General features: G+C 43.8%; 1 protein-coding gene across 1 annotated transcript in view; it reads left to right on the plus strand.

The window, feature by feature from the left end:
* The window catches only part of LOC135877942 (E3 ubiquitin-protein ligase rnf213-alpha-like), a 156,507-nt gene extending 129,664 nt beyond the window's left edge, over positions 1-26,843 (plus strand). The window contains exons 57-72 of the mRNA XM_065403464.1: positions 637-721; positions 1,337-1,371; positions 4,514-4,608; positions 4,886-5,036; positions 5,230-5,395; positions 5,943-6,034; positions 7,011-7,259; positions 9,174-9,315; positions 14,136-14,219; positions 14,848-15,016; positions 18,205-18,400; positions 19,893-19,970; positions 22,056-22,256; positions 23,288-23,377; positions 25,063-25,223; positions 26,672-26,843. Coding sequence (XP_065259536.1) covers positions 637-721; positions 1,337-1,371; positions 4,514-4,608; positions 4,886-5,036; positions 5,230-5,395; positions 5,943-6,034; positions 7,011-7,259; positions 9,174-9,315; positions 14,136-14,219; positions 14,848-15,016; positions 18,205-18,400; positions 19,893-19,970; positions 22,056-22,256; positions 23,288-23,377; positions 25,063-25,223; positions 26,672-26,843 — 2,166 coding nt within the window. The remainder of the gene's footprint in view (positions 1-636; positions 722-1,336; positions 1,372-4,513; positions 4,609-4,885; positions 5,037-5,229; positions 5,396-5,942; positions 6,035-7,010; positions 7,260-9,173; positions 9,316-14,135; positions 14,220-14,847; positions 15,017-18,204; positions 18,401-19,892; positions 19,971-22,055; positions 22,257-23,287; positions 23,378-25,062; positions 25,224-26,671) is intronic.
* Positions 26,844-27,043: the final 200 nt, after the last annotated feature.

Consider the following 27,043-nt stretch of genomic DNA (forward strand, 5'->3'; position numbering starts at 1 on the left):
ATCAAATCCCCCCTCACTCTTCTCTTCTGCAGATTAAACAAGCCCAGTTCCCTTAGCCTCTCCTCATAAATCATGTGTCCCAGCCCCCTAATTGTTTTTGTTTCCCTCCGCTGGACTCTCTCCAATTTGTCCACATCCTTTCTGTAGTGGGGGGATCAAAACTGGATGCAATACTCTAGGTGTGACCTCACCTATGCCAAATAGAGGGGAATAATCACTTCCCTCAATCTGCTGGCAATGCTCCTACTAATGCAGCCCAATATGCCGTTAGCCTTCTTGGCAACAGTGGCACACTGCAGACTCATATCCAGCTTCTCGTCCACTGTAATCCCCAGGTCCTTTTCTGCAGATCTGCTGCTTAGCCAGTCGGTCCCCAGCCTGTAGCGGTGCATGGGATTCTTCCTCCCTAAGTGCAGGACTCTGATAGGGACATGATGGGGCCCTGATCTCAGTAACTGTGTGTCTGTGCAACACTTGGTGCAATGAGGTTCTGAGCTTAGTCACTGTGTGTCTGGAAGTTGCCAGGAACCAAACCTGTATTTCCCAAATCCCCATCCAATGCTCTATGCACAAGCCCTTCCTTCCACTCTGCCCCAGTGCTGTAGTAAAGGTGTCCAGCTGTGGTTTGTTTACCAGGTGAGCTACCTTCCGACCATGCCAAGCGACCTTCTCTTTGATGTGACGAATTGGAAAAACACTGCCACGGCAGATACACTGTGGAGTAAGTGTCAGAAAAACTTTATATCAGTATTTTTCTGGATGCTTTTAAACACCCCACTATCATAATACCAGGTGTGCTTGCCCTAGTGGTGTATACATACAGAGACAATCTTCCTTTCCAAGCCTCCGGGTGGAGATATGGCTGGGGAAAACGGGGCATGACTGGGACACAGCCAAGTCCAGCTGAACTTTGCTGGACCAAAAGGTACCCCGAGTCTGTAGGAACTGGTCTTAAATTAGAGTAAGGTTGGGGCAGGGTCTGGCAGCCTTGGTACAAGGGATGGGTAAAGGCTACTTAAAGCCAACTATGTCCCTCCAGTCTGGTCCTGCACTGATCGCATTTCAGACCGACCAGAAATCTGGTTTAGAATGTTGAGTCACAAGGTCATTTTTTATGGAAGCAGGAAATTTGGGACCAGGTCCCCAGCTGATGTAAATGGGCTGTCGCTCCAATTCGATGGGACCAGATCCACAGCTGGGGAGAATTGGTTGTCACTCCATTGGAGTCACTGGGGCTGTGCTGATCCACCCGAGCTGAGGTTCTGGTGCATTATCATTACTGTTGTTTGTGTGACTGTATCAGTAGCTGATTGGTCTGATTCCCTCTCACACACAGGATGCCAATGCGGGCAGTACTGGCGCATTGAAAATGTAAGTGTCTCTTCATAGCTGTTGTTTGTTGCGTGTGTCTCTTCAGCCTCTTGCTGCGTCTCTGTCTCTGGAATGTACGTGTTGGATTTCTCAGGACAGGATTACTTGCCACTGACACAAGGATCAGAGGCCCAAGCTGACTCCAGACCTTATCTCCCTACCTAGAAATATGCACTTAAATTGCACCTAAACCTTCACGTTAGGGCAGATGTAATGTCTGGGCTTGAGAAGTTCATTGCTGTGCATCCCCATGCTAGTTTCCTGTGATACGAAAGTTTCATATCCGGAGCTGTATCCACATGTAGCCCCTTCCTGGGGCAGCCCCGTAAGGGTGGTAGAGCCCCTGGGTGGGGGGCTTAACCTGCCTCCTCCAGAGCTAAGAGCACAGTTCTTTCCTGCCTGAGCCGAAAGACTCACCTCTCTTAGCCCAGGCTGTAGCAGGCTCATCAACCTCTATGTACAGCCCGGCCATCCCTAGAGCTGGGCTGGGCACCACACTGGTAAGTGTGGGTTACATGTGTAGATGTGTCTGTGGAGACAGTTACAGAATATGAAGAGTTCCATGGCATGGCCTGTAAGAGTAAAGCGAGCGGTATTTGTAGAGGTAGTTGTTTTCCACTGCAAATGCCTTAGGCCCAGATTCACAAAGGGGTGAGGTGTAACCCTTCTGCCTGTTGGAATTGGCAGCAACAAGGGCCGGGTTCAATATCTAGGGGTTCCTCTTCAACAATACAACACAAAACCAGCTCAAGCCCCGACCCAGTGACATGGGACAATCACACACCACCCTCTGGGCGCCTCTAAGAGGCAATACTTCCCCTCTTACCAGCACAGAGTCTGAATGTAGAAAAGAAACTTAATAACAGGAGGGAAGTAGCGCAGCATTAATTTGGGAAAACACCACAAACAGGGTTCATAAACATAAACCATGCGCAAAAGACCAACGCATGAGTAAGTTGGGCAGTGTCCTCTTCCATCAAGTTCTTAAGTCCAGCAACCAAAAGTCCCTTTAACATGCCTGCCCCTTCTCTGCACCCCATTCACAGTTGTTGTCCTTGGTACGTGCAGACCCAGGGGGCAGAGTTGCATCTGCAGAGTTCACCTCCCACCCTGGGTGGAGGGTAAGAAGGCACTTTACTTGCTTTGCTGCCCCAGCACCACACCTCTCTGCTTATTACCCTGTCTTGTGTAATAAGACTCTCTCTTATTACACAGTAGAGAGAGGAAGGATCAAATGGTGTCTGGGGCCCTTAGGTAAGGCCCACACTACCAGGTACAAGTGACAGTTCCCACCCTCTCTCTCAACTCATTGGGCTTCGGAACACATGTCCCCCTGCCTAGCGAGTGTCGTTTAGTTGAGGGTGAGTCCCTCAATCAGGAAATGCCAAGTACAGTTCTGCTTCCCTGGATTCACACAACACACAACAAGGATAACAAGTCTTTATAACTCCGGCCCCAATGACAAGGAGACTGGGGATCCCACACCAGCCAAAAAGTGATCATTTGGGCAAGCAATCCCATCATGCTGAGCACCTAGGCAGGGTGGGTGTGCCCATGCAAATGAGATCAGCTCCTGAAGTCCTTTTCCACACCTCACCACTAGATGTCAGGGGAGAGCTCATTCAGCCTCTGCTTAGATAGGCGTTGTGACGCTGCACATGACAACACCTAACTTCTAGTTGCTTAGAAAAGCACTGGAACAGCAATGGGATCCACAGAGCCCGAGTTAGGCACCATTGCCCAATGTCTGGGCAGAGACAGGCACTTGACAATGTGACACACCAAGCCAGACACTAGGCAGGAAGCTGTTTAAGCTAGCCAATGGGAGATACCAATCACTGGGGTATGTGCTAAGCCCTGCCCCCTTCAGAGAGGTAGGCACCTGAGTCCAGGCTCCAGGGAGGTGGCTGGCTCTGCCTAGTGATCCACAAATGGGAACCCCTCCCATAGAGTCAGGGGGCTTAGATGCCTAGGTCTCTTTCTTTCAAGATGAAGATAGCCCCATCAGATTATCCCATAGCTCAGTGGCTAGGGCACCCTCCTGGGAGCCCCCAGTTCAAATTCTTAGCTCCCCTTGGGCCAAGGGGACAATGAAACCTGAACTTCCCACGCCCGGGTGAGTGCTCGAACCACCTGGCTGAAAGGTGTGAAGGAACCTTCTCCTCTGGCTTGGTTTTCAACGGGCTCCTTTTCCTGTCTTCCCCTGGTTCGTGGGTTGCTCTGGGGCTGAGGCAAGAGATCGGCATTTGGACACCTAGAGGGAGGCAGCAATGCACATGCCCAGAGGCAGAAACTTCAGCACTGAGGGAACGTGTACCCTGAAAACAGAGGCGCTGAGTGAGCGTAGATGCTACAGGGTTAGGAGGTAACAGAGCAGGAGTTTTGTGGCTCGCAGTGATGCCTGAAATTGGGGCTTAGCCACGATGTACCTTGGTGGATCTGGGCCTTCCCAACTGGAGGTCTGAGTACCCTGCACCTAATCCTCCTCCTCCGTTCTAGCAACGTGGTTTTAAACAGTGACCGATGTGGTTTTGCCTTGCCATTATCAATCATACTGATTCTGCATACATTTCGTGAGACCACAAGTTTATACACACAAAGCGAGCTAGGCACCCATCCCCCCCCAAACTTCAGCATGTTTGGGGAGCCATTGGGCTTGTCTACATGGCCACTTTGTGTGCAACATGCCACGGTGTGAACTACAGCACACTGTCTTGCGCACTAAATCACTGTGTGGACACTGCTGCATCCTGTGCACTAAAGTTCCGTATTGCACTTGGACATACTGCTGATTCAGTAGCACTTTTAGCGTGCGGGAGCAGGTGCCACACAGACAGTTGGTTCGTGTACATTCACACCTCAACTTGCCGTGCACTGAGGGGCTGTGTAGACAAGCCCTAACTCCACTAGGCTACTTTGAGAACATGATCCTATGCACATGGCCAGTGTGTTGCATACTCACTGTCTTTCCTGTTCACTCTTCGGAACATTTCTGCCTCCAGCGGTTTGTGCAAAGTCTGTTTCTTGCTCAGCTGGAGAGAGTGATGCTGTCTGGCTAGCAGCTGAGCAAATCATCGTACAATTGTTGCACTGCTGGTTCTTTAAGAAGTGACTAATGCTGACATTATTCCTGTGACAACAGTGCGGACGGCCCTGGGTTATTATCAAGTGTCTGTGTGACTCCGAGGTCGGTGGGACTAATCACAACCCCGTGGAGGGATTTGAGGAAGTAGATATGTAAGTTTAAAATCATTGCATGTAATGTAAAAGGAATGAATGAGACTGTGTCAACTTAAACCCACACAGCTGGGAATTGTCTACTGGGGTGAACTATAGGTGCCAATTTTAGGGGAAATTTCATTGAAAGTTCAAAATTCCAATCCTTTTCCCCACCCCAGTGTGACCCCACGGTCACTATAGTTGTGAACTGGTTAAGGTGAAACACCAAAGAAATACAAGGTTTGGGAGAAAACTCTGACCTCTATGACTGTCAAATTATGGTTTCTTAATACAGCACGAAGGATAAAACAGAGAGAGGCTACGTGCTGGGGAGTCCGTCCTCACGGAACAATGAGACAGAGAGGGATCTGCCTGCAACCTCAGTCTGCATCGCCAGAGCACTGCTCCATTCTTCAATGCTCCTGGGAACTTTTACCGATAGACAGGTGGGAAAACAAATATGCCCAATAACACTTCTGTCTGTCTGTCATAACTCATCAGGGTTGTACACCACTAACCAGCTATAACTTGTAATGGTAACTTTGACTGAGTTATACATTGCCTTTAGAGAAGTGTCTGTACAATTATATGGGGAAATGCTTCCTCAGAGCTAAGCTATGGAAATACTTTGCCTTCTAGTCCATTTTGGAGCTAATGAAAGTGAAGCCCCAGGACGCAGTAAAGTTCTTTTGTGACCACCTTGAAAAAGACATCCAGTTCCTAGCGGAGTCACTTAGTGGCAACATAGACGATGCAACGATGACAGTCCACCTATTCCTCGGATACATCCTCGACAGCACAGCCGGTAAAGAAACGCCTCGTTTTAGGGACTGGTTTTTTTGTTTTGTTTTTTGTTTTTTGCTGCTGTATTTATGACAAAGTGAGACAAATTCAGACTAAAATTAGGTTCAAAATGTTTATCAGAGAGGGGAATGAGCCATCAGGACAGCTCATATAGGGATGAGGTGGATTCCCCAGCACTTGGAGTCTTGACATTAAGATGTGATATCTCTTCTAAAAGATCTGCTATAGCTCAGACAGAGGTGATGGGCATGGTGTAGAAATCACTGGCTGAGGTTCTATGGCCAGAGTTATGCAGGAGGTAGGACCAGATGATCACAACGCTCTCTTCTGGCCTTACTCTATGAACCTATCAATAAACTGATTTTTAACTGGCTAATATTTGAATGGGCTCCTATATCTTATGATTAAAAAATCCAGTTGTCTGATAACACTGTCATTCATTTCACTATTATGAATAACAATATTTACTGCAATTGCTGTACTTTAGAGCCGCACGTTATTGTATGTTACATGATGAAACCTGATGTGTAATTGTCTATTTCTTACAGACACAAACATGACCATTAAATGTATGCATGAAAAAGCAGACAGAGTACAGTGGGAAAGCTGTTTAAAAGCCGTAACTCAGTCGTTCTTCCAGGTATGTGAGAACCAGTTTTCTATACATGGTAAATATCACAAATAAACCAGCTGTTTACTCCGGGTAAGAGAGAGAGAGACAGAAAAAGCCCACCTGAGACTTCCAGGCCACTGTATGAAACCAGAAGTCACACAAAACATTTCTAAAATGCCATTGTTTTGCCTCCAAAGAACCCCTTGGTGCTCAGCTGCCACAGTGATGGGCGCGTTATAAGAACCGGATAGGACAACATAGACTATATTAAGCCTGGTTCATTTTTTCAATGCAAAAACTTGTCCATTGTGTTCAGCGTACTAGAGAGGAAACTCCTGTGTGTTTGAGTGTCTACGAACCTGATATGAAACTGCCTGCCAGTCTACATTTCCAAGAGTTCTGGTGGCATTTCATTATTATTATTAATATTACAGTAGGGCCTATTGGCTTAAACCAAGATCAGGGCCCCATTTTGCCAGGCAATTCACAGACACACACAAAGTCTGTGGGTGGGGCTGGGGTGAAGGGGCCATGGTCCTCCCACTTTTTACCCGCTATAAGGGCGAGGGGGCGGAGAGAAGTGAGCAGGGGGTGTAGCCATGGGGGAATGGGCAGCTCGGAGCGGGTCCTTGGGGGAAGGGGTTAGAATGGGGCCATATTTTGGATGCCAGTGGCCCCTCCACTTTTATGGAGTTTCTGTAGTCCCTAGCTGGGTGCTGCACAGACACACAGTGGAAATCAGTCCCTGCCCCACAGAGCTCACAGTGTAAATAGACAAGGACAGGATTATTGTCCCTTTTTACAGATGAGAAATGGAGACAGAGTCATGAAATAGCTTCTCTGAGATCACACAGGGAGTCGGTGGCAGAGCCAAGAATTGAACCCGGATCTCTAGTCTGGTGCCTTAACCCCGAGCCAGCCCGGGCTGCCTCTCAGACCAATGAGAAGAGCCAGGCCCCTTTATAACCAGACTCAATTCCTAACTGACTTCTCACTTCCACAGGTGCTGGAGCAGAAACTTGCTTCTGCAAAGCAGCAGATTGTAGAGGAGGGAGCTCACAGTTCAAATGTTCTCCTGAAAGTAGCCTATGGCCAGTCCCCGCCTTTCAGCCACCTGCCGAGCTGCGGGCCGATCAACATGCCCTGCATGTGGAGATTTGAACAGAGGATGACAGTCCAGCGCCTGACCCATCTGGTGCAACAAGAAAATGGAGCAAACCAGTTCCCTGTGCTCCTGGAACTACTGTCCAAGGTGCTCTGGGATGATTTGAAGTAATGTGCACACACAAACAGCACATGGGTTAGAACAGCACACACATATACAGAGATGTGAATACATTGTAACCCCTTTTCAGCCCAACAGGCTAGTCAAAGTTTGGGGCCTTGTGGATGTTCCAGTTGGAAGTAGAAATTGATGGAGTCTGGTATTTTCTTTACTGCAGTTTTGTTTATTTACAAATAATGAACAAAGACTCATGTCTCTGAACACGGGGAATCAACTAGCAGGAAACAGCTTTTGTTGCTCACAGCACCAAGAGCAATCTTTGAGTCTGCACCCTGACCTCTTCCCAGGTCACCCACCATCTTGCAGCTGCTCCCTCCTTCTGGCAGTCTCTCCCTCTTAGCTGTTCTTGTCTGACCTCTGTTTCTGTGGGCTTGTCTACACTTACAATGCTGTGCCACTGTAGCGCTTCAGTATAGCTGCTACCTACGTTGATGGGAATGATTCTCCCAGTGGTGTAGGTGATCCACCTCCCCGAGAGGCAGTAGCTAGGTTGATGGAAGAATTCTTCTGTTAACCTAGCAATGTCTGCTCGGGGCCTTAAGTCATTTTAACTTCACCGCGCAGGGGGGTGGATTTTCAATACCTCTGGCTGACATAATTAAACAGACCTAATTTTCTGGTGTAGCCCGGTGTGATCTCTCTTCCCATTAACACACAGCTACTCAAAACAATACTCAGCCAAAAGCTCCTGGGCAGGTTCACACGTGTCTTTTGTCTTAGGTGGGGCTTTTACTTACAGTTACGTTAAGGTCTTGATTTAAAGACAGTAGATAGTTATGCTAGGTCTTCCATCATGTCTGTATTTAAACATGAACATTCAGGTTTAAGTTATGCCCATAAAGCCAGATTCCGAGATGATGTGTAAGATTTATTCCCTTACTCTCATTTGGACTCTCTCATGCCGATTCACACTCACTGACCAATGTGCAAGGGAGTCATGTGACGATGGCTGATTTCTCCAAACATTGAACAAGGAACTTTATTAGAATAAAGAAAATCATAGTTTGCCTTTAGCCCGCTGTCTCTCTCTAATCCTAAAGTTCTTTGTCCAGAGTAGGAAAAAACCTAGTGTAGGCAGGGTTTCACATGTCTTATGAACAGTGCTTGTGGGAGGAGGGATAGCTCAGTGGTTTGAGCATTGGCCTGCTAAACTCAGTGTTGTAAGTTCAATCCTTGAGGGGGCCATTTAGGGATCTAGGGCAAAAATCTGTCTGGGGATTGGGCCTGCTTTGAGCAGGGGGTTGGACTAGATGATCTCCTGAGGTCCCTTCCAACCCTGAAATTCTATGATTCAATACATTTTAGCTAACTTTAAAAAGCACCATTTTTTCCTGCTTTAAACTCCTCCCCTTCTACCAGGCTTCCTGCTACACATGTAAAGAAATAAGACAGCTATCCTCACAAGGGGGTTAATTTACACCATTATTTTTTACACCTCTTAATCTGGCCCAAAGAAACAAGGCAGGTGGGATCTGCTACTTCCATTCCAGTCAGGCAGCTTCATTTGATTGCAGCACATGCCTATGGACAGTTTGAGTTTGCATTACAACAGGTGTGCTAGCAATGGCCAGTATGAAATGCTAGGCAGTTGGCAGGGGTTTGGCAGGTAGCAGGATCTTTGCATAGCTTTCCTAGGGTCCAATAGAGAACTGTAGGGATAATGTAGGTTACTATTAAAAAGTCCAAAGGGGCTTGGAGCCAGATGGACCAGTCCCTGCTGGCTGCTTTGCATTGCTCCAGTGATGCAAAGCAGCCAGACACCCACATAACCATGAAGTTTGCAGGAACATCAAAACCACGCGTCATTCGTCCCGATAGCATCTTTTTTCTCCCACTGAACAGAGGCATCATGTTAAAGAGGTGGTTATTTTTCTCTTACAGCACCAGCACATCCGACACATACGGCACCTGCCTGAAATTCTCGCTCTGCAGCGCTCTCTGATCCACTTTTTCCAAAACGGCAATATCCATGAAGGTGAAAGTCTTTCTGTGAGAAACTTCTTGGAACGGGACGACCTCTCAGGTACACTTCATACTTCTAGGGTTCTGCAATTATTTGCAAATCGTAATAACATCCGTCAAAGAAGCCAATGAGAGCAATCAATCAAAATGCCTCAGTGACTGATTTCAGAGTAGCAGCCGTGTTAGTCTGTATCCGCAAAAATAACAGGAGTACTTGTGGCACCTTAGAGACTAACAAATTTATTAGAGCATAAGCTTTCGTTGGCATTCAATAAGACTGTGGCCAGGTCCACCCTACAGACTTTTGACAGCATAGCCAGGCTGGTCAGATGTGATGAGATGCAATTTTGTGATTGACGGAGCTTGGTGGCAAAAGCTCCTAGTGCCGACAGTTATACCAGCTGCACTGTGCTTTCACCAGGCCCACTTATTTTGCTCAGGGAGGCAGGAATAAGCCAAACCAGCAAAAGTGCTTTGGCTGCTGTACGCTGTGCCCATACTAGGAGCGCTTTGCTGGAACAGGATACTGGTATAGTGACACCGGCAAAGTGCTCCAAGTGTAGACCTGGGCTTGATCGTCTCAGGGCTAGATCCACAAAGGGGACTTAAACTCAGCATTGCAACACCTGACAGTTACACGCCAGGTTGCCTAAGGGAATTCACAGATTAATACTTACCCTGATTGGGCCAGAGAGAGAGAATGGCTTTGTCCCCTGGTGATTAGGTTACCCACCTGGGAGAGAGGTCCAGTGCCCCTGCTCCAGCTAATATTTAAGTAGTTTATACAAAGTGGAGCAGGTTCAACAGGAGAGATTGAGAGGGCACTAGCCCAGAATACCCAATTTCCCAGTGGTTAGTCACTCACCTGCAATCCTAGGGACCCTGGGTTCTAGTCTCGGCTCTAAGTAAGACAGATAGGGTGAGTGCCCTAACCACTGATACGAGGGCACCATCACTACCTCGTCTGCTTTGGCCCTGCTTTGGGTGGGGCCAGACTTGGAAGCTGAACATAAGAATGGCCGTACTGGGTCAGACCAAAGGTCCATCCAGCCCAGTATCCTGTCTACTGACAGTGGCCAATGCCAGGTGCCCCAGAGGGAGTGAGCCTAACATGTAATGATCAAGTGATCTCTCTCCTGCTGTCCATCACCACCCTCTGAGAATGATTGCTGGGTTGGGAGAGGTCTAGTTCATAGACTCATAGAAATGTAGGGCTGGAAGGGACCTCGAGAGGTCATCAAGTCCAGGATCGAGTAAACCTAGATTATCCCTGACAGATGTTTGTCCAGCATGTTCCTAAAAAAAACCCACAACCCAATAATGGAGATTCTACTACCTCGCTTGGAAGACTATTCCAGAATTTAATTACCCTTAGTAGTATACGGCTCGATAGCATTCATCACCATGCATTTTTGACAGGTTTCCACGCCCCATTTAGGGCTTATGTCCCACCTTCCCACCCCGTTTCCATTGGTGCCAAAGTTTGGCGCCGTCAGCCATTTTGAAATGGTGTGTGTGTGTGTGTTTGACTAGGGGAAGTGTTGTGTGTGTTTGTGCTTGGGTACATTGAGAGAAAAAGGTTGAAAGAAGAGAGTGAGAGAGTGTAAAGATGAAAAAAGAAAGTCTGAGTAAGGTTTAGAGGGAAAAAAGGAAAGAAAGGTTATTTGGGGAGGCTGAGTAAAGAGAGAGGCTTTTAAAGGGTAGGTTATGAAAGAATAGAAAGATTTTTGTTTTTAAAGGGTTAGTTAGTTTGAAAGAAGAGAGATTTGTAGTGTGTTTGAGTAAGGAGAGATGATGGTAAAGGCCTAGTTTGGTAGGCTATTAAAGAATAGAAAATTTTGAGATAAATGTAAAAGTTAAATAATATTGAAAACTAGGTTTCAAAAGGGAATTTACTAAGGCAGAGCCTGTTTGGTAAGCCCATGGTAAAAAAAGTGAATAGGAAAGCATTTAAACTACTTACTATCAGGGTAGGTTAAGAAAAGAGCCTTTAAAATCATCAAATAATATTAAAAACTAGGTTTAAAAGGGCATTTACTAATGCAGAGCCTGTTTGGTAAGCACAGGGTAAAAAAGCTAATAAAAATACAATTAAACTATTCAATACCAGGGTAGGTTAAGAAAAAAGAGAGGTTAAAAGAAAGAACAGGGCAAGAAAAGGGAAAAGAGAGCCCCTTTGCAAAGGGCAAGATAGACAGCACATGGTTGAGTCAGAGAGAGAAAATGAGAGAGAGAGAGAGAGAGAGAGAGAAAATTCTCACTTTTTAAGTCTTTCTGTAGAATGAGGCAACTTTCCTGGTTCAGACCCTTTCAGCCTTGTTATCACCGCCTTTGGATTGGACCAATCAGAGTTTGTTTTACAACAGCGTCATAGAATTCATTTTCCTGAACCAATTCTAGAGTCCCAAGATTTTAAACAAGAGCCATCTCCCTCCTCTTTTTCCTCCCCTCCTCTCTCACCCCCCCCCTTTTAACTGTCTTATTCTTATCTAAAGAAACAGACCTCCAGCATTTTTTTCACCATGTAGCCCTTTTACATAGGGTTTTTTTTAATAAAAGTTAAAACCACAAGCTTTTAGTAACAAGCACATTTTAAAAGTTTCCCCCTAGGTTTTAGACTAACATGGGTTATTTTTTAGTAAGCACAATGTAAAACAGGCTTTTGCAGCAAAGCACCTGTTAGCAAAGCAGCCTCTGTGAGTCAGTGGATTACAGAGAAGGAGCTTGCGTCTTTACCTTCTTTTTAACAAACACAAGTAAAAGTTACATTAAGTTTTGCAAAGGTATCATAACTTAAAAAGACACATTTCTTTTGTATGTGTTGTAATAAAAAAAAGAGCAGGCAGAAGCACACCAAGTTTAAAACCCCAGGTTTTTAGTAACAGACAATTTATATACCCCTTATTTTGTAAACCAGTGGATCAGAAAGAAGAAGAAGTTTGTTTCTTTTCCCACTTTTTAACAAATAGAGGTGAAAGGCTTGTAAAGGAATAAACACTTGAAAAGACAAGTCTATCTAAAGACACATTTCTTTATTTAGCCCCCTTGGCATAAGTGTTTTAATAAAAAAAGAGCATGCAGAAACAACCCCGGGTTATAAAAGTAATGTATAGTGACAAGAAAGCTTTAGACTAACGTGGGTTATTTTTTAGTAAGCACAATTTGAAACAGCAGCCTTTTTTAGCAAACCCATTGTCAGCAAAAACATCATCTAGGGTTACAGTTTGCATTCTCTAGGGGTTTAGACAACTTTCACCTCTATTTGTTAAAAAGTGGGGGAAGAAGCAATCTTCTTCTTTCTAATCCAATGGTTTACAAAATAAGGGGTATATAAACTGTCTGTTACTAAAAACCTGGGGTTTTAAACCTAGGGTGCTTCTGTCTGCTCTTTTTTTATTACAACACATACAAAAGGGATGTGTCTTAGGTTTGTCTTTTTAAGTTATGATACCTTTGCAAAACTTAATGTAACTTTAACATGTGTTTGTTAAAAAGCAGGTAAAGAAGGAAACTCCTTCTCTGTGATCCACTGACTCACAGACGCTGTTTTTGCTGACAATGGGTTTGCTAAAAAAGCCTGCTGTTTCAAATTGTGCTTACTAAAAAAATAACCCACGTTAGTCTAAAAATTTTTTGTCACTATACATTACTTTTATAACCCATGGTTGTTTCTGCATGCTCTTTTTTTATTAAAACACTTATGCCAAGGGGGCTAAATAAAAAAATAAATAAATAAATAAAAAATAAATCTTTCTATTCTTTCATAACCTACCCTTTAAAAGCCTCTCTCTTTACTCAACCTCCCCAAATAACCTCTTTCCTTTTTTCCCTCTAAACCTTACTCAAACTTTCTTTTTTCATCTTTACACTCTCTCACTCTCTTCTTTCAACCTTTTTCTCTCAATGTACCCAAGCACAAACACACACAACACTTCCCCTAGTCAAATACACACACACACCATTTCAAAATGGCTGACGGCGCCAAACTTTGGCGCCAACGGAAACGGGGTGGGAAGGCGGGACATAAGCCCTAAATGGGGTGTGGAAACCTGTCAAAAAATGCATGGTGATGAATGCTATCGAGCCGTATACTACTACCCTTCTTAATATGTAACTTAAATCTCCCTTGCTGCAGATTAAACCCATTATTTCTTGTCCTGTCTTCATGGAGAAGAATTGATCACTGTCCTCTTTATAACAGCCCCTAACATATCTGAAGACTGTTATCAAGTCCCCCCTGTCATATTCTTTTCTCAAGTCTAAACATGCCCAGTTTTTTTAACCTTTCCTCATAGGTCAGGTTCTCTAAACCTTTTATTGTTTCTGTTGCTCTCCTCTGGACTCTCTCCAGTTTGTCCACATCTTCGCTTAAGTGTGATGCCCAGATCTGGACACGGTATCCAGCTGAGGGCTCCACAGTGCCAAGTGGAGTGGTTACCTCCGATGAATCCTGCTGGGGCTTAGGAGGTGTCAGGATTTAGAGGGCTGTGTACATGCTGCCTAGCAGACATTTAGGCATCTAGGGGACTTTACCAGTGGGAATGTAAGCAACTGCAGAGTTAAGTGGCAGCTGAGTGGTGATTATAAATATCTAAATTTTGACTTCAGGTGCACAAAATGACAATTAGGTGCCTAAGTCCCTTTGTGGCTCTAGCCTTCAGTGCCTAAATCTCTTGAAAAATCAATCTCAGGCTCCCAAAAAACGTAGGCACTTTTCAAAATTTTACCTCATACCTGTTGGTAAATCTTCTTTAATGTTGCAAGGTATGTTAACATTTCAATTAGTCTTTTTACTATTAGAAGTATTTTTGCAAGAGGGAAACGGTTTTTTTCCCCTGGAAAACGTATGTTGATAAATGCCATGTTCTCTTCCAACTTCAGATGATCAGTGTTTGACTTTTGAAAGAGCCATACAGACTGTTCAGAAAGTGTGGAGCAATATAAGATCAAGCCCCAGAAGCTCAGGTATTTTGACTTTCATGGTGTTTTACTTTCCTTTCTAGATATTTTTCTATCATGTAACAAACAAACGATCCAGTTGTGAAGCTGAGTATGAGTCTACTCCAGAGTAATTACCAAGTATTCCCTGACACACAGCTGGTCCCAGATTACCCGCTATCCTGCAGAGACATAAACATCCTTAATATACTCTGAGTGTTTCCACTGACTTCACTAGGACTACTCAAAATGTCTAAAGCTCAGCATGGTTGTAAATCTTTGCAGGGTTGGTGAGGAAGGGAGCTATGTACCGAAAGGGCAATGATAATCAGGTTGCCCAGTTGTGTAAGCTAACTGAGCATTTTTGCATATGGAAATTGCTAGCTAGAAGTGGGGGTGACTTCTAATTTTTTTCTAACTGTTGCAAGTTTTTCACAACTTCTTTTTTCATAAAACACTTGCTGTTTTTTTCCCCAGCCAGTTGGTTGAATCTTGTTTATTTATTTAGATTCAGTTTGAAATTTTGACAAACAGACGGCGTGGAAAATGTGGAGAATTATTTTGTGAAAACCGTTTCTTTCCCCACCTGCCACTTGATACCCTGGTTCCTGTGATTCCGTTCACACGGCGTGAAAGATTCTCTGCTTGGTTACAGAAATCAGTATCCCTGAGGAACTGTGGTGCAAGGAGATCAGCGCTGACACTGCCATCCTGGACCTCCTGCCGACCACTCCATCCATAACTTCCATTGTCACAAGGTTCTTAATACAGCTCCAGAACAGCTGCTTTGACACAGCAGCTAAACTCACTAAGGAAAAGCAAAGGTATCTTTCAGTCCTCACCCCTAAGGGTGAACCACTCTGACTAGGTAACTTTAATTACCCATAAATCAACAATTCATCTTAAAACATAGATCCTGAGTCTCATCTCACCTCAGCCATCTATGTGAGGAGGGCCAGGCCAGACTTCTCCAAGAAGAAAACATCATTCTTATGACCTTGTGCAATGAGGCAGTTAGGGTGAAGCTGTATCAAGGTCTGCTCACATGGCGTGTAAAGTTGATTTAGTCTTATTTTAGTGTCCCAGACAGGGGTGCTGGAACTAGGGGTGCAGGGGTCCTGCAGCACCCCTGGCTTAAAGTGGTTTCCATCATATACAGGGTTTACAGGTTTGTTCAATAGCTTTCAGCACCCAGCACCCTGGTTCCAGACTTACCTTAGGGTAGCTGAGATCAGAATCCGACCCTAACCCAACAGCAATCAAGGGATGACTCCAGACTGACCCCAGGGTAAGGAAGGACCGAGGAGCACAGCAAGATGCTTATGGTCCCAACAGGGAACTGCCTTTTTTAAGCTAACCTGGGAGTGCCACAGACATTCAGCGGCATATAACCCGCAGTGTGATCGCAGCAGTACCAGTATGAAGATGTTGACAGCAGTGTAGTTTTCCCATATATTTAGGGTAATAAGTTATAGTGGTGTAAGCATCTTTGTACCGGTAAATATGCACCCAGCTGGGGTTGAACCAATTAATCTATTTAGCTAAAAAATATCACACAACCGAAAAAATAGCTAAATTGGTACAAAATCTGTCAGTAGAGCAGGCTAGCTCAACCCATACAAGCCAGCTGTAAGCTGATATAAGTCCATCCACACAGGGGTTTGCACCAGTGCAACGACATTGATTTTTTTAAAACTGACTTCAGATCAACTGGTGCACTTGATGTTAGCCAAAAGGCCAAGAAGCACTTGATTTCAGTTCAACTGGGACAACCACAAGAGCAAAACTCCCATTGGCTTTAATAGGGCAGGTTGAAACTCTTAGGGCCAGATTTACAAAGGTGTTTCGGCACCTGAAGATGCAAAGAGGCACCTTGCGGGATTTTTCCAAAGTGCCAAGGCCAGTTCGGCTCCAAACTCCCATTGTTTTCAGTAGTTGCAATGGGAGGTACTATAGACTAGTGGACACAGAAGACTTGGGTTCTAATCCTGGCTCTGCTGGGTTATGTTGGGCAAGTCAATTGCCTTTCACTATGTCTCAGTCTTCCTAACTGTAAAATGGGGATAATGGTACTTAGCTCTAAAAGCTAGAGGTTATTACTTCTTATTATTTGTAGGTGCCCAAAGACCTTTGTAAAGCTGACCTTTGGTCCTTTAGCTCACATGGCGAAGGCCTTCAGTTCTGGAGATTGCAGAGTCTTTCTTTGCTTTCCCCTTGTTGTCTCCTCTCTCTGGACGGCTGTGCTGCCAACTCTCCCTGTTTTACTGCCAGTCTCAGCTTTCCTCCCAGTCTCTGGCCTTCGTGGCTGTGGGGAAAAGCATGGAAATGTGTTCCTCAAGCCTGCCAACTCCAGGAGGTGAATAGAAAGGCCTCAGAACATCATATTCTTTAAATCTTAAGCCAGCCACATGATTTTTGGAGCCCAGCTCCTGATATTTGCATGTGTGGGGTTGGCCAAGCTGACGGGGTGTTGTGCTGTTAGGGTAAACATCACGAAGATTCATATTCAGAGTTTAAAGACAGAAGGGACTCTTAGATCATCTAGTCTGAGCTGTACAGCACAGGCCATTAGCATCACCCAGTTACCCAAGTACTAAGCCCACTAACTTGTGTTTGGCTAAAGTATCTTCCAGAAAGGCGTCCCATCTGGATTGGAAGCCATCAAGGGATGGAGAATCCAACAGTTGGTGCCTTTTTTCCAATTTGAATTTCTCAGGCTTTAGCTTCCAGCCATTGTTTTTTGTTCACCGCTAGATTAAAGAGCCCTTTAGTACCTGGGATTTTCTCTGTGCACCGGTATTAATACAGGCCAAGGGCTTTTTTCACTCAGGAAGCGACTCAGCCGGCCAGCGCTGCTTCTGCATGTGGCAAGAACATCAGCTTAGCAGCGCATCATTCAGAGCAGCTTTGGGCTCTTCCTCCACTGACTCCTGTGGAGCTGATGGGACGGAGAGTCGCATTTGGCTCACTGTGAGCAGCTCTGCCAAGCATGGAAAAGAACATGAGTCCGGCCCCCCAGAAATCACAAGATTGCCTCAAAAGACACAAGATTTTTTTAAAATACTGTTATGCTAGAAGGTGCCATCAAGTAGATCTTTGATCTACAGATAATCACAGACTTCCTTAAAGCTGATGAGTGTAGGAAGCATCTTTATTTCAGGCTGAATGGAAGGAGCGATTTACTACCCCTGTGTATAATGATCGGTGGAAACACTAGGGGGGAGTGATAGCTCAGTGGTTTGAGCATTGGCCTGCTAAACTCAGGGTTGTGAGTTCAATTCTTGAGGGGGCCACTTAGGGATCTGGGGCAAAAAAAATCAGTACTTGGTCCTGCTAGCGAAGGCAGGTGGCTGGCCACACTAGGCCACATGGTAAGGCCAATCAGAAAGTAAGCCATGTCAGATGAGGGGTTTCCCTGAGACTGGTTGCAAATTGTAAAGGGCTAGTGGAATGTTTGGCAAACTGTCTATGTGTGAGGGGAAAAAAAAACAGCAGAAAATGAGGGAAGCAGTGGGGAGCATGGCCCAGAGACAGAGAGCCTCCAGACTTCGAAATGGTGAGCCGGGGACCTGCTGTGTTCAGGGAAACAAGACTTCATGTGCAGTCTGTAAATAAATAGGGTTTCACCAAAGAAATACCTGACCTGTATCATCCATTTCTCCTCTTAATGGAAACAATCCCACAAGACCCTAAATGCTGGCTAATTTCTTGGGTGAAAGAGTCAACAATAATAAAGGTGGAGGTGCTTTTATTTGCCTCCTGGGGTCAAGATTTCAAGCTTTTCCCTGCAGCTACCAGGGTGGGAAACGTCCTTTTTCTTTTTAAAATGGGAGCTGCTTTTCTCCCATGACTCCAGGAGCTGGAACCACTAATATCACGAGACTCCCAAGAGTTGGCAACTGAGCGTAAGGCTGGAGAGATGAGCTAAATGGCCCACCAAGGCTTGTTCCATCTTAGATTTCTTTGTCAGTACAGAGGAACACCCCTCACGTTGTTCTTCCCTTTTCTCCAGGTCTGTTTCAGCGGAAGAGGTGAAGCACGCCTCTGTGTTAAGTGTTACCGAGAGCGACTTGATCACCATGGCGCTGTCGAACTTCCAGTACGCGCTAGAGGAAGATGGAACCAAAACCACCCACTATAACTTTCTGACTCTGCAGAGGCAAGTGATTCACCGCTTCATCAGCGGGAAGCCCTTCGTGAAAGCCCAGGTGAGTTCAGGATGAAATCATGGAGGCGGCGCTTTGCCATAGACTTCAGCACAGGCAGGATTTTACCCTCAGTGCTTGCTGCTCTGCGGCCTGGCACCTGTGTGAGTCATTCACACCTGAGCAAACCACAATCAAATCAGGATGCACAGGTGGAAATGGTGATGCGAGGTGAAAGACCTGATCCACTGTGGCCTTTTCCAGATTTACACCTGTTTAGCTCCATTGGTTACAGTGGGGTTACATTGGTGTGAATTGGGGGTAATGCATTGGCAAATCAGCCCCACTGTGTTTAGACTTAGGTTAAAATGTTCAAATGTGCCTAAGTGACTTAGGAGCCTAGGACCCATTTCCACAAGGGACTTCGGAGCAGAGCTGGTTGGGAATTTGTTGACACAGTTTTGTTGTTGTTGGAAAATGCCAATTCATCAGGACCAAAACTTTCCATGGGAACCTGCTGATTTTGACAAATTGTTCATTTACATAAAAAGGAAAATTAGAGAAATGTTTTGAAAATATCAAAAAAACTTGTTTTCTCGTTTGATTTCTGGTTTGAAACAATAGTGTGTTTTGAAATTATAGTTATGTATTAGTTTAAATTTTAAAAATAAAAGTAAAAGAGGTCAAAATGAAAATTAAACATTTTTGAAATTATCAAAAGAAAACATTTCCATTGACCCAAATCAAAACATTTTTCTGTTTGTGAAAATTTTCAAGATTTTGAGTTCCCATCTCAATTTGGAAGCGAGAAGTTTTTGAACTCTCAAATTCGCACAGGATAGCAAAACTATTTCCCTCCCAGGTCTGCTTAGGAGTCTAAATCCCATTGGCTTCCAGTGAGACTTGGGCTCCTACGGGCCAGATTTTTGGAATTATTTTTCAGGGGGTAGCCGTGTTAGGCTGTATCCACAAAAACAACGAGGAGTCCGGTGGCACCTTAAAGACTAACGGATTTATTTGGGCATAAGCTTTTGCAGATAAAAAATCTGAAGAAAAATCTTGCATCTGAAGAAGTGGGTTTTTTACCCACGAAAGCTTATGCGCAATTAAATGTGTTAGTCTTTAAGGTGCCACCGGACTCCTCATTTTTTGAAATTATTTAGGCATCTAGGGGCCTATTGGGATTTTCAAAAGCACCTGAGCAGGTTAGATGCCTAAGGCTCACCGCAAAACAATGGGATATAGGCACCCAAGTGACTAAATCATCTTTGAAAATAATACTTACTTTCCTAAGTCACTTAGGCAGTTTTGAACACTTTAGCCTGAACTCCCATTGATTTCAATAGATGATTTTTTTAAAATCACACTAGGCACCTTTAAAAATCTGGCCTCAAGAGACCAAGATACTTTTCAAAATGGGCTGTAGGCTCCTAAATCCCTTAAGTGCTTTTGAAAATTATGCTTTAACCGATGGAGTGTGCATCAGGATTTTTTCTGTATTGAACATGTTGTGCTTTATAAACCAGTTATTAATCACGAACGTTTTCCTTTTCAGACAATTCCGTCCATTGCGCTGAACAATGTGAAGACTCTGCACTCCACGAAAGCTAACGTTAGAGAACAATTGCACCAGGTGAGATCAAAAACAACCCTGGGTTTTCCCCCAGCTTCAGACTCAGATAATCCTCTCTCTTTCCCCCACTGTAAACAGCTTTCATAGCCACTGTACGGTCAGAAGGTTGGGTAAATATCCAAAACCTACAGTATGTCCACTCGCCCATTAAGGGCACCGTTCTCTAAACTCTCCACTCATTTCTGGGCGCCTTCAGCATTTGGGTGCTCAGCTTGAGACATCGGAGCAGCACAAAGCGGCCTTAGAGTAGGCCAGGATCAGGCCCATGATGAGCCAAGTGGAGCATCAAGCTCTAACTTTAGCCACTAAAAAGCACATTTTTGTACAGTTCCTTGGCCACTTGCAGTCAGGGGGCTGGTTCTCTTCCCTCGTACGCCAGGTTCACAACAGGTTTACCCCATTGACTACCCTGATTTTATTTCTGAATTACACGGATGTAATGCTCTCATTATTGGTTCAAACACATTTTGAAAGAATTCCCGTAATAAAATAATTATTTAGAGAAGGGCGACTTGGGGGGCGTTTGTTCTCCCTGTCTCATGACACAGGAAAAGGAGGATTTTCAATTAAATTAAAAGGTGGCAAATTCAAAACTGATCAAAGGATGTACTTTTTCACACAATACGTGGCTATCCTGTGGAACTCATTGCCACAAGAAATCACTGAGGCCAAAAAGTTAGCAAGATTCCAGAAAGGATTGGACATTTCTGTAGATCACAAAAATATCCACTGTTAGCTATAATTAGTGATGACAAAATTTTTGTAAACCTCCCGCTCTAGGGTTTGAGCCGCACTCTTACTATCAGAGCCCAGATGGGGTCTAGCATGGGGACAGATTATCACTAATCTGGTACAGGGGGAGGGGGGCTCCTACACCTTCCTCTGTGGCATCTGGTATTGGGTGTTGTCAGAGACCGGTGACTGTACTAGACGGACCTGGCATTGATCCCGGCTGGCAATACCCATGTTCCCTTTTGGTAAAGTCCCATAGAATTTAGTACTGATGAAACCAAAGGTCTCTGTAGTATGATTCCATAGAAACTGATCTCTGAACCTTTCCAGTTTCATAGAGAATGATATTCTTTTTATAGCTTTTGTCACCTTCCCCTAGAATTCCAAGCAGGAATAGAATTCTCACTTGAATTATATAGCAAAATCATCAAATGTTTAGCACTTACATTCTATAGGAGTTTTGCTTAGAGGGTCACCTAACTTTACAATCTTAACTATCAGAATGAGATAAAATACTTAGTAAGAGTATTTGTGTATTATTAACACGGCATTATTAGCACAGCTTAACGATGAGGTGACTTGATCATAGTCTTTAAGTACCAACATGGGGAACAAATATTTGATAATAAAGGGCTTTTCAATCTAGTAGACAAAGATATACTGTGAACTTGTGGCTGGAAGTTGAAGTTAGACAGGAAATAAAGTAAAATTTTTAACTGTGAGAGTAATTAGCCATTGGAATAATTTACTGAGGGCTGTGGTGGATTCTCCCTCACTAGCGATTTTTAAATCAAGATTGGATGCTTTTCTAAAAGACCTGTTGTACTTCAAACAGGAATTATTTTGGGGAAGTTCTGTGGCTTGTGTTACACGGGAGGTCAGACTCACTAGACCATCACAGCAGTCACTTCTGGCCTTAGAATCTATTAATCTAATATTCATTTGTCTTATATATGGCATCTCTAACAAAATTCCTCATATCTTCTTCACACATGGTATAAAGCAACAAAGAGTCCTGTGGCACCTTATAGATTAACAGACGTATTGGAGCATAAGCTTTCGTGCGTCTGACGAAGTGGGTATTCACCCACGAAAGCTTATGCTCCAATACGTCTGTTAGTCTATGAGGTACCACAGGACTCTTTGTTGCTTTTTACAGATCCAGACTAACACGGCTACCCCTCTGACTCTTGACACATTGTATACAATCCCTTGGATCATACAACGCCAGTGTGGAAACACTTAAGGTTGAGTTTTTCAAAGTTGCCTAGCAGATTGGATTCCATTAATTGTAATGGGAATTGGATGTGGAAATCCTACTGACAACTTTTTATCTCCTGTTGCTATCCATAGGAACCACTGAGCGTGAGTCTGATGAAACGCATCATGGAAGAGGCCAGTTCAGTGAGCGACATTTCCAGAGCACTCTCCACCCTGAAAGTGGCTGCGGAGTTCCTGGCCGTGACTGGAGGGGACCCAGAGCGGCTCCTGACTGAGTATGTCAGAAATGAGCTGAAGATGGAGGCTAATGCAAAGCAGTTCAGAGACTTACCAGTAAGAGATTAACTTTGGTTTGAATTCACAGCAATGACAATTAAGCTCTCTTTATAATAAATATTTTTTGTTTTCATGCTTTCTACTATACATTCTGAATATATGAATATAGAGTACAGTTTCTTTCAAAAACAATTGTTTGAGCGAAAAATTGTGGTTTTGACTAAATGAATATTTTTGCTTTCCATGGAAAATTTCAACTTTCCATCAAAAAAGAAAAATGAAAACTTTTGGGTTTCACCCAAAAATGGAAACAAAAACATCAATTTTCAGGTTTTTAAGGAAAGGTTGAAATTTTCCACAAATCATTTCATTGAAATGTTCTGTGGAAGAAAACCTGTTCTCTGACCAACCCTACTGTATAGATTCTAGAGTAGAGTAGATTTTTCTGTCAGAAAATGCCGACTTGATTAAACTGAAACATTCTGTGGGAATTCAGCTCACCCGCCTCCTACCTCCCCAGGTTCTTCAGCTCCTCCATAGCCCCAGGTCAAAATGGGAGGCTCCCAACTCATTTAGACACTTCTGAAAAGATTACCCTGCATTCATTTGCAGATGTGCATTGTCTCTTTATTACATCCCAGCACATGGTGACTGGAGCCTTTTGACACTACTGCAATACAAATAAATAATACTAATGAATAATCCACATGGGCACAGTCTCGAAAATGCCTACCAGGTACCAGCAGGATCCCAACTTTTCAAACCAGAGATTGGCCATTCTATGCAATAAACTATTCATTGAACTGAATTAGTTGAATAAACTGAAACAAAGAAAATGTTCTCTCTGTGCCTACAAAAGGCTGTCAAAAGCTGGTTTCGCTCTTCAGCAAACTCTGGTTCCAGGTTCTTAGCCAGTGACTCCCACCAGCTCAGTGGTTTGACATTCTTTAAAACTTTGGCAGTAGCAAGGTAACTGTGAAACACATATAGAATGTGCTCACTTCCGTGATGAGGATTTAAATATCAGTGTCAAGGCTTTCTGGGTGCCAAGGTCTGGGTAAATCCCCGTCTGTGTTGTTTCATTCCAGGTTGTCCCACAAACGCAGCTGAAGCACATCCTGTCTCTGTGGCAGATCCTGTCAGCAAAGAGATCAGCGCTACTTGTACAAATGAACCAGGTAATGGAGGAATCCACCTCAGTGAGTGCCTGGGATGGGGCTGTGACGAGACTGAAAACTTTCAGTGCAAATTGTTTTTAATCAGAAAATTGGGTTTTTGACAAACTGAAGTTTTTCACAGAAAATTTTGACTTTGCTGAAAAAAGTAAAGCACAAAAACTTTCCAGCTGAAAACCAATTCCTCTTTTGGACATGTTGCTGAAAGCCAGCTGCACTGTGAAATGGGTGATTTTTCAATTGCGTGTAACTCCACCAGATCTGAACAGAGTTCTATGAGCACAGCAAAAGGCACCTGCCTGGCCCTAGGGCGATCCCAGTGTCAAATGTCATGCTGCAAGGCACAGACACAATTATTTTAGTTATTGTTTTGTTTTCCCAACATTTCCCCACCAGCTCTAGTTATGACCAATGTTCTCTGCTCACTTGCTGTGTAGTCCCTCCTCTGCTGCTGTCAGGCTCCATCACTTGGAGTCTATAAATCTAGATGCATCGTCCCTTTCTCAAAGTTGCACTCTAGCTCAGCCAGGAGTTATTGTGCCAGAGGCAGGAATCTCTGGGGGAGATTCTCTGGCCCGGATTAGTCAGGAGGTTGGGCTGGATGGGACCTGATGGCCTTAATACTGTTGATAAATTGCACAGACAGTTGCTTGGCCACATCTTGGTTTGTTATGAAATATATTCAAGAGATCAGTCAGATTTATTATTAAAAGTCAGTAAGAGTATAGAGAGACGTCTGTTGGTCTTTTCCTGACCTGAAGAGGAGCTCAGTGTATCTTGAAAGTGTCTCTTTGACCAACAGATGTTGGTCCAGTGAGAATACCTCACCCACTCATCTCTCTAATATCCTGGGACCAGCATGGCTACAACAAAAGTGACAATAATAATAGTATAGTACTGGAAGAAAGGCTTTGTAATATAGCTGTTTCCATGAAGCCGTCTTGTGCTGCTGTTGTGAAATCCACTTTACACAAAAGGTGTGCTCCCAGCTACATATTTCAGCAAATAGTACTTATAGGATGGTTTACAAGTTACAAAATGCTTTATATGTCACAAAACTCCAGCCCATCAGCTTGTGTCAGTTCCTTAACTTGTTGTTCTGTATCTTCCCTTACTTTGTTTTGGATACTACTGGTCCAGCTTGTACTGGGCACAACATTAATGTATTTTGCCTTTGGCAAGTTTCTTATTTTCTAATGCCAAAGCTGACTTCAGTTTTGCAAAGTGTTATGGGATACTTAGCACGAGTGAACAGGATTATAAAAAGACACAGACCAATTCAGGCCCAGTAACTGCTAGAGATGTATCTACAATATAATGTTCTATTGATATTGTGTGTTTAATGCATTGTGGTATCAATATTGATAATTTGAAATGGATGGATGGATCATAGATGGATCAACATTAGCCCAGCATATATTGGTCAATAAAAGCTATGAAAGTTTTGCTGGCTACAGGGACAGCAGCACTGGCCTGAGGTCACCTGCAGAGCCACCTGCTCCATCCCACCCCGGGAGCAGCCTCTATGCGTAGGGCAGAAGCAAGCGTCACCAGGCTGCACCTGCTCTGAGCCAAATGAGGACACTCTTCCATTAGGCACATCCTCAACTGTCCTGTGGACGGGGCATCCAGCCACTTCTGCAGCACCTCTGCAGTTGCCCCCACTGACACTGTGCTTCTCATTTCAGAATCCCTTCTTCCTGATAGACAAGGGCTACCATGATGAGCTGGCTGACCAGGAGAGGGAGGAGCTAACAACTGCATTATCCACTGTCAATATTGAGTTCTTTATCATCGAGCTGCACGAAATGATCACAGTGGCATTGGAAAGCTGCAAAAACAGTTGGGGGTAACTACATATTTCTCTTAACTGTGAATATGTGAAGGGCTCTGTACAAACATTTAGATCCAGATGAAAAAAAATTTTTTTTTTTTACTTTTAATTTGGAGCAGGCACAAACCACTTTAGAAATTATTCCCTGTTGATTTAAGAGCTTTTGTGGTATGTTTGTTTGGTTGTTTTTTTTAAATGCAGATTAAAAGATCAAGGCAAATGTAGGGGAAGAAACTCAGCATCTTAAAATTGCCTGTATATTACTTGTATGCTGTATTAAAAGGGAAAGGTCAAATCATATCACATATAAAAGGTCATTTTCCATAGATCTCCAAGTCTTCTAGAATTGGATAACCTGCAGCTGCTACTAATCTAGGCTAGAGATTCTCAGACTTTCCATACTGCAGAACTAGAGGGGCTTAAAGAAGGGCAATGAGAATGATCAGGTGTGTGGAGAAGCTCCTATGATGAGAGACTGAACAGACTGAGGTTGTTACCTAGGAAAAGAGGAGATTTAATAATGGTCTATAAAATACTGACTGGTCTAGAGAAGGAAGATCAGGAGGCATCTGTTCTTCCAGTCCATTAACACAAGAACAAAGGGATGTTCAATGGAATTGAAAGATGGGAAATTCAAAACTGGTCATAGGGAATAGTTTTTTACATGGCTTGTGATTAGCTTGTGGAACTCACTGCCACTTGAAGTCATTGAGGCTGAGAATTTAGTGAGACTTAAGAATGCATTAGGCATGTCTATGGATAATAAGAACATCCATTGTTATTGATAAAAATTCCAGCAGGGATATTAAATCTCATTCTTTAGGTAAGAGCTGGAATTTTGGTATCTTCTATTCCTTATGTCCCTTTAACGCCTTGTTTTCTTCCCCAGAGTTATGTCCAGTACTGGATAATTTCACCCACTGCTGTTTAAGAGCACACCGTTTTGCTTAAAAATTGATGGGAGGAAATGTTACCTCTTGTCTGACAACTCTTGAATATCCACTAATTGAGGCTTTAGAAACTTTACACGTAGCGCTTTTTCAAATGAAAAATTGAGTTTGGGACTAAATGTAAATTTTCTCAGGAAGCATCTGCCTTCCTCAAAAAAAATTGGTTCAGAAAACCAAAAGTTTTGAGACATTTTTTGTTTATTTGAGCCATCAACTTTTCACTTTTCAGCAGTGTTGAGCTAAAAATGTTTACTTTTTAGTTGCTGAAAACCAAACCATTTTCAGGGTTGGTTTGTTTGGGTTTTTTGGGGGGGTGGGGGGGGCGGGGGAGGGTTCAGTTTTTGACAAAAAGTCCAAACTTGCTAGTGAAAAATACCCCGCGTTATACCTGCTGAAGTGACCAACAGTGTGAAAAGGGAACTCAAGAAATTGGGTGTGCCTGTCAGAATTGGCACTTAGTCTTTCTGAACCAGTGTCCTGTACATTTACAATCTTGTTTTCTTTTATGAACAGGATAGTGGAGACCTTTCAAGAATATTTAGAAAAAGAGGGAAAAGAAGAAAATTACATTGTGAATCTGACCAGCGCTGTGAGCCCAGACCTTCAGCTGAAGAACGTCATTTCAGTGTGGAAAACTGCTGTGCTAATCAACAAAACATACGCCCGCTCCTACATCCAAGCGTGAATGGGTCCTTGAATTGTTTCCTGTGGATACCAAAACCAATTACTGCACCCAGCCTGTAATCCACAGTGATTTAGGAAGTAGAGTTTCTTTAAGAAGTGAGTCTCATCAAATCACCAGGCCGATGCATCACTTGAATCAAAATAAGCCTTCAATCAGATTGAAGTGGTGCCTAGGCCCGGGCATTTGAGTTGAGATGTTAT

Source organism: Emys orbicularis, chromosome 4 (assembly GCF_028017835.1).
Source record: "Emys orbicularis isolate rEmyOrb1 chromosome 4, rEmyOrb1.hap1, whole genome shotgun sequence".
Taxonomy (NCBI): domain Eukaryota; kingdom Metazoa; phylum Chordata; order Testudines; family Emydidae; genus Emys; species Emys orbicularis.